This window comes from Medicago sativa, chromosome 6 (genome assembly GCF_051527215.1).
Source record: "Medicago sativa cultivar Bolivia chromosome 6, Bolivia_mono, whole genome shotgun sequence".
Lineage (NCBI taxonomy): Eukaryota > Viridiplantae > Streptophyta > Magnoliopsida > Fabales > Fabaceae > Medicago > Medicago sativa.
The window spans coordinates 81,949,897-81,964,112 of record NC_140754.1 but is presented as its reverse complement, the minus strand read 5'-3'; the positions used below and the strand labels follow the sequence as shown (position 1 = coordinate 81,964,112).

Genomic DNA, 14,216 nt, shown 5'->3' with positions numbered 1-14,216 from the left:
GACAAAACGGACTAAAACGAACCAATGGCTTAAATGAGGTGCTTTAAAGTAACCTCTCTCTGCCAAAATTTCGTGTGAAATGACCAAAATGCCCCTAGGGCTTAAAACGACTAAAAATGACTCAGATGCAATTTAAAAAATGGATTTTTAACAGAAATTGAATCAAAGACTCATACAAGCAAAATTAAAAGACTCAGAGACAATTTTTAGGATTTAAACAGGGTTTTAACGCATGAAAAGACTAAAATGCCCCCTAGGGGCAAAACTGACTCAAAATGACTTCAAATGCAATTTTTAAAATGGATTTTGACGTAGAATGGAACAGAGACTTATTCAAACTACTTGAAAGGACTCAAACAAAATTTTAAAAGATTGAAAGAAATCTTGACATAGGAAATGACTGAAATACCCTTACATGTGAATTTTGCAAATAACATTGAAATAAAATGCAGAGAGAGATGCAATTGATCAGAGACGTATCAAATGGCTTGAAATGCAAGAAAGGAAGAATTGATTAGTATTTTTAGGTCCAAAATTAGGGTATAACAGCTGCCCCTATTTAAGTTTCTTTGTCCGGAGGGTCAAGAGACGGAGTCTTTGAGTTGACGGGACGAAGATACTTAAATATTAACATTTGCACTGCTTTTGGACATAAAAAATACATTTTCAGATTTTCAAAAACATGAATGCCATGCAACATTTCATTTATGAATGCAAGACAATCGAACCGGAATCTACGGGCTGTGTCACACCACCAAGGGATTTATAGACATCAAGGTAGAAAGAACGGGCAACAAATAGACAGGTACAAGCTGTTCTTTGGATCGAACTTGCCACTTGACCGAGAGATACAAACAAGAGATGGGTACAAGCTGTTCTTTGGATCGAACTTGCCACTTGACCGAGAGAATACAAACAAAAGATAGGTACAAGCTGTTCTTTGGATCGAACTTGCCACTTGACCAAGGAAATACAAACAGGAAATGAATACAAGCTGTTCTTTGGATCGAACTTGCCACTTGATCGGAGATACAAACGAAGGGTAGATACAAGCTGTTCTGATCGAACCTGCCACTTGATCAATACCACAACATGTAGGTAGGTGCAAACTGTTCTTTGGATCGAACTTGCCGTTTGACCGGAAACAAAACATAAGCAAAGGGTACAAACTGTTCTTTGGATCGAACTTGCCGTTTGACCGGAAACATAGACATATAAGCAGGTACAAGTGGCTCTTTTTGGATTGAACCTTGCACTTGGCCAGTAACAAGATACAAATTGAAAGTCTGGTTTAACAAGATACCAATTGAGGGTAAATTGTCATTGACTTGATTTGAAAATAGACATGACCATTTTTGTTGGCCCAAAAGTAAATTGACATTGATTTGAATTGAATTGAAAGTTGAATTTGACATTGACATTGACTCTGGCTTGGAAATTGAAATTGACATTGACATTGACATTGGCATTTGACAGTAACATTGACATTGACATTGACATTGACATTGACATTGACATTGGCATTTGACATTAACATTGACATTGACATTGACATTGACATTGACATTGACATTGGCATTGACATTGACATTGACATTGGCATTTGACATTAACATTGACATTGACATTGACATTGACATTGGATATTGACATGTATGTATGGTATAGCAAGATTATTGGATGTATGAGCACATAAAATGCATGATTATGCATGTATGAATGCTTGAGATGCATGATTGGTTGGCAATTTGGCAGAGAAATTTCACAAAGGCAGACAAGACATTGGAAGATTGGGCACGTAGTGGCTCGTGCTGCGACATATTCACAGGGGAAAACCTCTTTGGAGAGACCGTCGTTTGAGAGACGTATCAAAACCATGGCTGAGGGCAATAAAACTTGTAAAGGAGGACCCTTGGAAGGTTCTTGGATACAGGTTGCCGTTGCTAGGCGTGTCAGTGCTGGGTAAACATTGGATGTTCGCATTTGTGGTCAATGCTTTTAAATTCTTTCCATCTTTCATTTTCAAACCCCACTTTTGCCTGAACCGCCCTTTCGGATTTTCGATTCACCGGGGAATAAATTCTTTTCATTGCCCCATTTTTGCCTAAATTGCCTTCATAGGTTGTCAATCAGCGGGGTTCTCATTTTTGCCTAAGCCGCCCTTTCGGGTTTTCAACTTAGTGAGCTTTTTATTTGTATTTTTTTCATTTTTCATTTTCATTCTGTTTTTTCATTCTTGCCATTGACCACAGATCATCCCGGGGAGTAACCTGCTTGTAACATGTATTGAAATAGACATTGACACTCATTTATTCATGCATGTTTCATTGAAATGTACCCTATTGCTCAGGTTTGCTTTCAAAATAGACAGGAAGAGATTTTTCAATTTTCAAAAATGTTTGTTTCAGACATTGCCATTATCAAAATAGAAGGAAAGTATTTTGTATATAGCGTTGAAAGTAGAAAGAAAAAATAGAATTTCAAACAGTAGAAAGGCTCAAATTGATGTAAAAGAGTGAGAGTCAGCCAAAGGCATGACTTCACGGATTTACAAAGCTTGGAAAATGGTAATTTTATTGGTTGGTGATACATTGAACACGATGACCGCTACATTTCATAGAAATTTTGAATCCACAAGTACAGAAGCCTCTGATGAAGAAGATCATTGACAGTTGCAGATGCCCCAAGGGGTGATGGTGATTTGCCAGATATAGTTACTTGTCTTTCATCAACCTCATTTTTGCATGAACCGCCCTTTCGGGTTTTCGGCTCATCGAGGCGCTCATTCTTGCCTGAGTTGCGTACAATCTCAGCGAGCTTTTTCATATTCATTTTTTTTGTCCCTAACTTTTGCCTGGATCGCCCTTTCGGGTTTTCGATCCACCGGGAAGCGCATTTTTGCCTAGGCCGCCCTTTCGGGTTTTCGACCTACCACGCGGTTCTTTTCTTTCTAGACAAAGTATTTCTTGACTATATCGGCATTAACAGGATTTGGGAGTTCAACACCATCCATGTGTGTAAGAATCAAAGCACCACCAGAGAAAGCCTTCTTGACAACATAAGGACCTTCATAGTTAGGTGTCCACTTGCCCCTTGGGTCGGGTTGCTGACTTATTCTTCTTTTCAATACAAGTTCGCCTTCCTTGAATTCTCGAGGTCGGACTTTCTTGTCAAAAGCATTCTTCATTCGCACTTGATACAACTGTCCATGAGTCATAGCATCCATACGTTTCTCTTCAATCAAATTCAGTTGGTCATACCGACTTTGACACCATTCAGCCTCAGTTAACTTTGCTTCCATGATCACTCGAAGAAATGGAATCTCCACTTCCAGAGGGAGAACTGCTTCCATACCATACACAAGAGAGAAAAGAGTTGCCCCAGTTGAACTGCGCACCGTAGTACGGTAACCATGCAAGGCAAAAGGTAGCATTTCATGCCAGTCTTTGTAAGTAGTGACCATCTTCTGAACAATCTTCTTGATGTTCTTGTTAGCGGCCTCAACCACACCATTCATCTGAGGTCTATAAGGAGAAGAGTTGTGATGTTCAATCTTGAATTCTTCACATAAAGCTTGCATCATACTATTGTTCAGATTGGAACCATTGTCAGTGATGATCTTGTTGGGAACACCATATCGACAGATGATGTTATTCTTGATAAACTTGACAACCACTTGCTTGATCACATTTGCATAGGAAGCAGCTTCAACCCACTTGGTGAAATAATCAATTGCCACTAGAATGAAACGATGTCCATTGGAAGCTTTTGGTTCAATCCTTCCGATCATATCAATGCCCCACATAGGGAAAGGCCATGGGGAAGATATAACATTGAGAGCTTGTGGAGGCACATGAATCTTGTCAGCATAGATTTGACATTTGTGGCATCTCTTAGCATGTTTGTGGCAGTCACGCTCCATAGTTATCCAGTAATAGCCAGCTCTTAACAGTTTCCTCGACATAGTGTGGCCCGAAGCATGGGTCCCAAAGGTACCGTCATGTACATCATGCATCAATTTCTCAGCTTCTTGTTTGTCAACACATCTCAACAAGACCATGTCATAGTTCCTCTTGTATAGGATTTCTCCGTCCAGAAGGAATCTACTAGCCCACCGTCTCAAGGTCTTTTTATCTCTGTTAGAAGCACCAGGTGGATATTCACGATTCTGCAAGAATTGTTTGATGTTGTGATACCACGGCTTTTTATCATTCACATCTTCATCAGCCTGATCTGGCATATTTTCAATGGTAAACACATGAGCGGGTCTGTCAAGACGCTGCACTTTAATTACGGGCACATCATTCCAATGATTAACACGAAACATGGAAGACAAAGTAGCAAGAGCGTCAGCCATCTGATTTTCATCCCGAGGGATATGGTGCAGCTCAACCTTTGTAAAGTATGTCAACAGACGTCTTGCATAGTCACGGTATGGGATCAGTTTCTCATGATGAGTCTCCCATTCACCCTTTATCTGATTAATAACAAGTGCAGAATCTCCATAGATGTCAAGGTGCTTAATTCTCAGATCGAGGGCTTCTTCAATGCCCAAGATGCATGCTTCATATTCAGCTATGTTGTTTGTGCATTCAAAAGTTATTCGAGCGGTGAAAGGAATGTGGTGCCCCTGCGGAGTTACAATGATGGCTCCAATCCCTTTACCATAAGCATTAACAGCACCATCAAAATCCAATCCCCATTTGCTATTGGGATCTGGCCCTTCATTGATCAGTGGTTCTTCACAGTCTTTCGCTTTCAAGTACATAATCTCTTCATCAGGGAAATCAAACTTAATTGGCTGGTAATCATCAAGGGGTTGGCAAGCAAGATGCTCAGCCAGGACGCTTCCCTTGGTTGCTTTCTGAGCTTTGTACACAATATCATATTCAGACAACAACATTTGCCAACGCGCGATCTTTCCAGTAACAGCAGGCTTTTCAAAGATGTACTTGATTGGATCCATTCGGGAGATCAACCAAGTTGTATGATTCACCATATAATGACGCAGGCGTTTGGCAGCCCAAGCTAAGGCACAACAGGTCTTTTCAAGCATTGTATACCGAGTCTCACAGTCGGTGAACTTCTTGCTCAGATAGTAGATGGCATGCTCTTTCTTACCAGTCTCATCTTGTTGTCCGAGAACACAGCCCACTGAATCATCTAACACTGACAGATACATAATCAAAGGCCTTCCTTCCACTGGCGGGACAAGGATAGGTGGTTCTAACAAGTATTCTTTAATGCTATCAAAAGCTTCCTGACATTCATCATTCCATACGACAGGCTGATTCTTTCTGAGCAATTTGAAAATTGGTCCACAGGTAGTAGTCATGTGGGATATGAATCTTGAAATATAGTTCAGGCGTCCGAGGAAACCTCTGACTTGCTTCTCAGTTTGAGGGGCCGGCATCTCTCTGATGGCTCGGACTTTCTCAGGATCAACTTCAATGCCTCTTTGACTGACAATGAAGCCTAGCAACTTTCCCGATCTTACACCAAATGTGCACTTGTTAGGATTCAACCGCAGCTTGTACTTTCTCAGTCTCTCAAACATCTTTTTCAAATACACAACATGTTGCTCTTCATCACTTGACTTCACAATCATATCATCAACATATACTTCAATCTCTTTGTGAATCATATCATGAAACAGAGTTGTCATACCTCTTTGATAGGTAGCACCAGCATTTATCAAGCCAAATGGCATCACTTTGTAACAGAACGTTCCCCATGGAGTGATGAAGGACGTCTTTTCTCTATCTTCAGGAGACATCCGTATCTGATTATAACCAGAGAAACCATCCATAAAGGAGAACACTTTGGATTGAGCAGTACTGTCAACAAGCACATCAATATGAGGCAATGGGAAGTTATCTTTTGGACTGGCTTTATTCAAATCTCTGTAATCAACACACATTCGAACTTTCCCATCTTTCTTCGGAACTGGTACAATGTTGGCAATCCACTCAGGATATTCAGCTGTCATGAGGAAACCCGCATCAATTTGCTTTTGCACCTCAGCTTTGATCTTAAGAGCCATGTCTGGACGAGACCTTCTCAATTTCTGTTTGACGGGAGGACATTCAGGTCTTGTCGGTATCCGATGTTCCACAATCTTGGGATCCAGACCCGGCATATCTTCATAGGACCATGCAAAGACATCTGGATAATCATGTAGAAGCTGAATGATCTTCTTTTTCACTTCTGGCTCAAGTGCAGCACCAATCTTGATCTCTCGCTTGTTCTCTTCAGTACCCAGGTTGATAAGCTCAATTTCTTCCTGGTGAGGCTGAATGGCTCTTCTTTCTTGCTCAAGCAGTCGAGTGATCTCATACGGTATCTCTTCATCATCATCCTCATCTTCAGCTTCATATACAGGGAATTCAAAATTTGGAGGAACCATAGGGTCACCGTGTTCAACGGGTTTATTATGGTTCAATCTGCATAATATGATTGGGATGATTTTTAGAAAAATGTTTTCTATGCAGATTTTTGAAATTAATAAGAAAATACAGATGTTTTGGTTCTTTCTGGCATTACCATTATTTCCAAGAAAAAGGCACTAAAAAGTAAAAAACAAAGAGTCGTGAGAAAGACGACAAATTTTATTGATAACGGCAATGCCGAAACAAACATGCCCTTACAATGATATCACTTTCGCCTTGGGCAGAGCGAAAGGATTGTTATTTTGAAAACAAAAAAAACATGAGCAACAAGACACATTACATGGAAGCATGCATGACTAAAAGAACATCAATGGCTTCCCAATTTCTCACAGTGCCTCCTGGTATAACAAATGTAGGCACATGGCTTCTTTCAGCAGTATCTTCAGCAATAGCATTGATGAACCCAGCACTGTAGAAGGTTCCCTTTGAAACACCAGAAGTTGGAGAGAATCCAAGGCCCTCTTTACGCTTGTTTTCCAGAATCTGAATCACTTTGCCCCAGCCAGCAGCTTGCCCTGCTTGAACAGCCTTCTGGGCATCTTTCAGTGAAGCCATGCTAGCACCAGCCCTCCGGGGCTCCGCACCCTCGACAGTCAAGCCTTGAAACGACGTCCCTTCAGCGGACCCTGCTTCAACACAAGAGAACGATGATACCTGGCTAACTAGATATGCTTCCTCACCATGCACAGTGACAATCTTACCATTCCTCATGAACTTGAGCTTCTGATGCAAAGTGGAAGTTACCGCTCCAGCGTCATGGATCCATGGTCTTCCGAGGAGACAACTGTAGGAAGCATTGATATCCATGACTTGGAAAGTAATTTGGAATGTCTCGGGACCAATGGTAATTGGCAAGTCCACTTCCCCGAGAACATCCTTGCGGGATCCATCGAAAGCTTTAACCAGATAGCTGCTACCCCTCAGAGAAATTCCATGATGGCTCAATTGCCTTAGTGTGGATTCAGGCATTACATTCAGAGACGATCCAGTGTCCACCAATACGTTGGATATCATATCAGACCCACAGTGCACCGAGATATCACTACTAGAAAAATCAATTTTAGAGAGGGTAGAAATCCCTCACTAAACTACCAGAATTCCCTCGCAAGCTAATTTAGTGACGGATTTAGTGACGACCGGTAATCCCTTAAGAATATTGGCCTTGCTAAATATTAGTGAGGGATTTTGGTTTCCGTCCCTAATTGATACGGATACAATCCCTCACTAATTATATAAATCCGTCACTAAATATGAACCAGAAATGAGCTGAAATTTGGACAAATCCGTCAGTAATTAGTGAGGGATTCTTGTTCCCTCTCTAATAGTGAGGGACTATTCCATCATTATTTAGCATTATTTCCGTCACTAATTAATGACGGATTGGTTTTCCCTCTCAGATTGTGAAGGCATATTTCATCACTAATTGTGATGAAACTGAATTCCCTCACTAATTGAAACAGAAATTTATGTTCAATTTCCTACCAGATTTCATTAATTAATTATATTAATATTTTAACTGCATTTACTATATTAAACCATATAGAACATGTTGGAAATTATAAATATGCAATAAAAAACACTTGATAAATTGTCTTCATACCCATCACAGACATTCATCACCATAAAAGTCACAAGGAAAATGTCAATAAGTTTACAACCATTGTTCAACTCTCAAAATACATAAAGAGTCATAAGGAAACTCTCAAAATAAGGTTCATAATAAATGCTTAAAACATTTTTAATGGTACTAGAAGTAGCACATTAGCTAATTTTGCAACCAAGCTATCAAAATAACCATATATTATACATATTATATATCTATATATCAAGTAGATGGAGGTGGAGGTGGATGTAGATGACCTTGAGAAACCATTTCCATCAATTTAGTCATTTGCTCCCTAAGAAAACGTGAATCTTCCTGCGATGCACGAATCAACTCCTCATGAGCCTTCAATTTCTCTTTAAGTGATGCGTTTTCAGCCCTCATTTGTTCAAATTCAGATTGTAAGATGCCGTCAGATCTGGAAGATCTAGACGGCTTATATTTCCCTGCTACCGGGCCCAAACCATATATACGACCCTTCTTATTTACTCCTCCAACAACATCTAAGAAGATAATGTTGTCACTTTCATGTCTAGAAACATCATCCCCTAGTGCCTCCTCATGTGAATCCCTCTCAATAATTCTTTTTTCAAACTCATCCTGCAAATTAATAATATTTTACTAACAAGTAATAATTTCATACTTCATTCAGTCAACATAAACAACTTTTTTTTAAAAAAAAATATTGAATACATGAATAATTCCAAGTAAGTATATGAAATATTTTGATAACTATTCTCCCCTGGTCTTAAACAGAGTACTTTGTCACCTGATAACTATATGAAATGTTGGCCTAAAACCTTATCTTTTTTTTGAAATGGCAAATATTATTCTCGACAAGTCCGTGCAAGAAGCACTAAAAGACTCGCGGTAAAAGAGAAAAATACAATAAGATGCCGCGATTAAACGGGACATCAAAACAAAGAATAAAACCCCAAGAAAAACCACAGAAACATGTTGTGAGGCCGACGTATACAAGCCATAAACTGCCAGCATACTCCTGCCTCGCACCCGAACCGGCCACCAAGAACCACACCAGCTAAACAACAAAGTGCTGTAACAACAGAAGCTGCCAGTTCAGCACAGAAACTAGCTCAGCAAAAACTCCCTAAGAGGCAGAACCGAAGGCAGCAGGGAAAAAAGGGGAGGGACTCAGCTGAAGGCCTCACAAATAGCTAGCACAGACCGCTATACCAGCAAGAAAACAGCAGCTAACAGCGGCCCAGACTACTGATTTTTACCCGGTATGCTATCCTGGAAACTTATACTGTGTTCACTGCTTGCCTATATCAGTTTCGCAGAAGCATCAAACAAACTAACATTATGATATATCTTTTTGTCAAGACAATTAATTATTTTTCTCAATCTGCTTCTAAAACATACACTTACAGACTGCTACATATCTGCTTAACAATTAGCATCAGTGCAGAACCTCCATAAAAATAGCATCAGTGTATAACTAGTTCCCAACAACTAGCATCAGTGAACAATTATTTCAGCAATATCCCAACAAAATAGACTAAATATTCATCGTTCAATAAGGTCATGAAGTAATAACTTACAGCAATATCCTTTGATTTTGAGGAAACCCACTTGCTTGGATCACCTTTCAATTTGTGTGTGTATTCAAATATTTCCCAAGATGTTGGAGTCACTTCTGGAGATGTTTTCTAAAAACAAAACGGATCAATCAATTTTAATTGAAATTAAAATGCTTAACCTAACAAATACAATTAAACTCAAATTCAATTACTTACTATTCTCTTAGAAATCTCAAATGTTGGAATCGACCCTCCAGTGTGGAGTGGAGCATCAGAAGATTTTCTGTTTTTGCTGTTAGTTTGTGCCTTGCTTTTCCATTCATCCTCACTCCATTTTTCATCCAATTTCTTACGCATTTCAACTGGAATCCAATCACCATCATCTTCCCCTGTTCTGACCCTATACATTGCACTTGAGTATAACTGAGAGGCTTTATGGTCAAATGACTTCTTAATCTCTCCATTAAGTTCAGGTAGCCACTTAAACTTCCTCTACAATATAAAAAATATAGGTTAATAATAGAATAAAGCAATATATTGAGAATAATCTACATGAAAAAAATAAATATAACTAGTAAGATACGTAAATATTCATGAATACTTTCATACATTAAACTCTCTAAACCACATTGCAATCACACTATGTTTCCCGTTTTTTTTTTCTTCAGCCTTTAGTTCTCCATACGTTGTCCAACATCCATCAAACTTTTGCTTCATAATTTTTGTTATCGCACGTGTAGGCGCAATAGGAGGGTCAAACCTATTAAAACAATATTGAAGAAATTGTAAGATACGAGTATGATATATTTAAAGTTAAAGGACAAAAAGTAATAAAAGCATACGTGCTCTCTGGTCCTGGACGAATCCAAATACGATCATCAAGAGGGTCCTCACTCCCACTGTTTGGAGATGAATCCACATCATTTGATGATACATGTGGATCAGCAGCAGATGCATTAGATGATGGGATTTGTGGCAAGCTTGTTGATTGAGAAATGGGAGGGCTAGGAGTAGAGTGGGGAACTTGTGTATTTGTTGTTGTATGAGATGTGGAAGGATTTGTTGCTTGCCCAACAATAGAGTGTGATGGAGTAGTGGCAGCCATACCTCTCCCAGATGAAAGTGTGGTACCCCTAACTCCCCTACCTCTACTGATACCTCTACCAGTACCTCTTCCTCCACCCGCCAGAGTATCATTTCCTGCCATCTATATATACATATAAAAAAACATATTTGATTAACACATCAAAATCTGGACACATCTAAAAAACATACAACGCGGATGTCAGAAAGTTCAATTGTTATTTGTAAGCTTCTTATCATGACGGTATGAGTATTTTGATCCAGAAATCAACATTTACTTGATGCATCATTTACAATAGAAATAATAAATAAATCTAAATTTCAAACTTTGATCACAACTTTCAAACGAAATGACAGCTTGTTTTATGATAATAGTAAAGGACCAAGGTAGTTTTCAATTAGATCTTGGCTAGTAGCACCAAACATGAAAGGTGAAGAAGGAAAATAAAGTAATTAGCAATATTCAGCTATAGCTATAGAAAATATCCTACATATTAAAATTTTAAGCATATTGCTTGAACCAAATTGTAAACATAAGGTAGTCAAGTTTAGCCAAACTAATGCTCTTTACCTTTAAAACAAGGGAAAAAGTAAAAATAATATGATATGACTAAAAAAGAAGCAGAGTCAGAGAGAAAAACACAATAATATGACTAATGCTCTTTACCTTAAGAAAGAAATTTGCTCCTGCCACAAGAAAATTCCTTTAATCTTCGTTGTCAAGACTAACACCAAGTATTTCTTTGAAAAGGTTGGTATACTTGTATGCTCCACCTCCAATAGCCTTCATCACAAAATTAATGCATTAGTCTAGTACCTCATAGCATCAAAGCGGAAGACATACGGAAAAGGGGTCAAAATTAACCATTTTGATAGCTTTCTAAAACAGATAATGTTACAATTAGATATTTTATTTTGAACAGCAATCATATTAACAGCCAAAAATCCTCTCAAGCAGAGAAAGATCATGCGAAACTGAACCATAACACAGGCCCTGAACATGAAAACACTGCAGGGAAAAAAACGCAAACAGCAACTCCTACAACTACTGTCAACTGCTGCTAACAGAAGAAGCAAAATACCAATAACAGAAGGCGAAAAAAACAGGCCTAGCCAATGCGCACAGGCTGAAGGCAGCAGCTCCACCCTTACCCCCACAAAAACACCTAGAAAACTAACTCTCCCTATGTTACAATTAGATATATTAATACCAATAACAAATGAAATGAACAGAAAAACCATCGACGTTGGTTTTTAATTACGAGAGGGCAGAGGAGATAAGATATCATTTTTACTGTTGAATTGATAGAAAATATCACATAAGATTAATCACTCTTTAAGGCTCCCTGCACAAAATATCACAGAAAATATCACATAGTCATACATACTCCTTTTCTATTGTCCATTTTTTAAGAACTTTGTTATCATTCATCTTTTTTTTTTTTTAAACAGAAATATTATTAAGGCTCCCTGCACAAGACAAACGAAGGAGACCAAAACTGCGATACAAGGTGTCGTATATAGGCGGCACCGCAACACCCACAGAAAAACAGAACCTGAATAAAAAAGGCCACGCAACTGACAGAAAACACTAACAGAAACTGTGAGGAAACAAAAGCACAAAATCCCCAACCGAAGTAGCAGCACACAAAGCCAGTACCTGCAAAAACAAAGCACAAGACTTCTATCAACACTACAAAACGGTTAGCAGCACCTAAAAGACAGTCATGCTAATATGTGATGTGAGGATAGATTTCAAGAGCATCGTCTTCATATGACTTAGACAGTAAAAGCAAAGTACATAACTCCAAATGTTAGCCATGTAAAACAATAAAAACAAATATCACAAGTAAAAAAATCATACAACATCATCCAAGAAAGGTTGTAAAAATATCCTATTGACCTCAAATGTTCTGAATTTATATAACATAATCTAAAATTTACAAACCCTATAACTCTAAATGTTTTCAACAACATATCATATAACAGAAAAATTTGAACCCAAAATCCAAATGTAAGGTCCACTTCCCTTCATTTCAACAAGCTTTACTTCAAATATGGCCATGATAAAGATAACAGTGAATATATAAATTAAAACAACATCAGAAAAATAATTATCACAAACATTAACTTCACTGAAGAGAAAAACTATAAAAAAAATATTAAAAAAATTGTAAAATAATAAATAAATAAATAAATTCTAAGATTGAGAGAGAGGTTACCGTGATGATTTTGGGAGTCAGATTTAGTGAAGATCTACAAATTCAGCTTCAAATTTAGAAGAATCTACAAATTGAACATATATATTAGAAAAATTAGCTTCAAAATCAGAAGTGATGAGAATGGGGAGAAATTTCAAATTGAAACCCTAACAAAGAGAAGAAATCGCTGAAACTGACCGATGATATTTTGGACTGAGAAGGAGAGAGCTTGCGATTCAGAACTGAGAATGGAAAGAGCTTGCAATTGGGAAAATTTGTTCTCTGAGTCGATTCAGTTATATGATATTTGGAAAGAGCTTGATATTTGTTCTAAGAGAGTGATTCAGTTTTGAGAGAGTAGATTGGGAAAATTTGTTCATCTGAGAGAAGAGTGAATGAACGTTTGGGGAAAATTTTGGGTTAATTTTATTTTAGGGTTTGGATTCATCTTGAGTTTTTGGGACTGAGAAGTTTTGAAGATGAGTGTTTGGGTTTGTGAGTATTGAGTTCATCTTGAGTTTGTGGGTATAAAATTTGTGGGATAATTATTTTGGGGTTTGTGAGCCAAAAAAAGAGGGGGAATATTTCAGTATGAGAGGAGGGAAACCAAAACGTGAAAAGAAATGAGGGGGGAAATAATTTAGTTTTGGCTAATGAATTTAGTGAGACTTTTAGTGAGGGATACCTTAGATAGAGATATGTAATTGATATTAGTGAGGGTTTTAGTGAGGGATACATTAGATAGGGATAAAGTCCATGACAAATTTCGTAACAAATATTCAACTAATGAATTTAGTGAGGGATTTATTGACGGAATTTTTGTGACGGAATTTTTGTGAGGGATATTTAGACAATTCCGTTACTAATGTTTGGCAACTCAACTTTTATGAAAAATACAAAAATCCGTCCCTAAATCCGTCACTATTAGTGAGGGATTGTGTTCCCTCCCTAAAATCCGTCTCTAAATCGCTTTTTTCTAGTAGTGTATGTAGAGCCAAGTTGTGGCGTTTCCCTGCTTCGGGGAGCTCATCGTCACCGAACCCCAAGCTGTTGCAGGCAGTAATATTACTTACTATCCCATCAAATTGATCCACAGAGACTTCGTGGTCAACATAAGCTTGCTCTAGTATCTTCATTAACACCTTCCTGTGAGCTTCTGAGCTCATAAGTAGAGACAAGATGGATATCTTTGATGGGGTTTGTAGCAGCTGGTCAACAATCTTATAGTCGCTTTTCTTGATAAGCCTCAGGATTTCGTCCAGATTGGACTCTTCAATAGGTTGGCCTGCTGGGCCGGTGTTCTTGTCAACAGGAGGAGCAACAGGTGGTGCTATCGCGG

The 14,216-nt window shown here is 38.3% G+C and overlaps 1 protein-coding gene across 3 annotated transcripts; it reads right to left on the bottom strand.

The window, feature by feature from the left end:
- Window positions 1–8,029: 8,029 nt before the first annotated feature.
- LOC146917362 (uncharacterized) lies at window positions 8,030–13,484 on the bottom strand. Of its 3 annotated transcripts, none has more exons than XM_085719150.1 (9): window positions 13,076–13,484; window positions 12,899–12,962; window positions 12,233–12,336; window positions 11,344–11,460; window positions 10,436–10,800; window positions 10,203–10,353; window positions 9,810–10,085; window positions 9,615–9,722; window positions 8,030–8,652 (listed from the first exon to the last, which is right to left on the bottom strand). In XM_085719150.1, the coding sequence occupies exons 5-9, from the start codon at window positions 10,798–10,800 to the stop codon at window positions 8,275–8,277; spliced, it is 1,278 nt and encodes a 425-aa protein (XP_085575276.1). In that variant the 5' UTR covers window positions 11,344–11,460; window positions 12,233–12,336; window positions 12,899–12,962; window positions 13,076–13,484; the 3' UTR covers window positions 8,030–8,274. The 3 variants fall into 3 exon arrangements, with proteins under 3 accessions (XP_085575276.1, XP_085575275.1, XP_085575277.1); XM_085719149.1 differs by having other exon boundaries at window positions 12,273–12,336; XM_085719151.1 differs by lacking the exon at window positions 12,233–12,336.
- Between the last annotated feature and the right edge of the window lie 732 nt (window positions 13,485–14,216).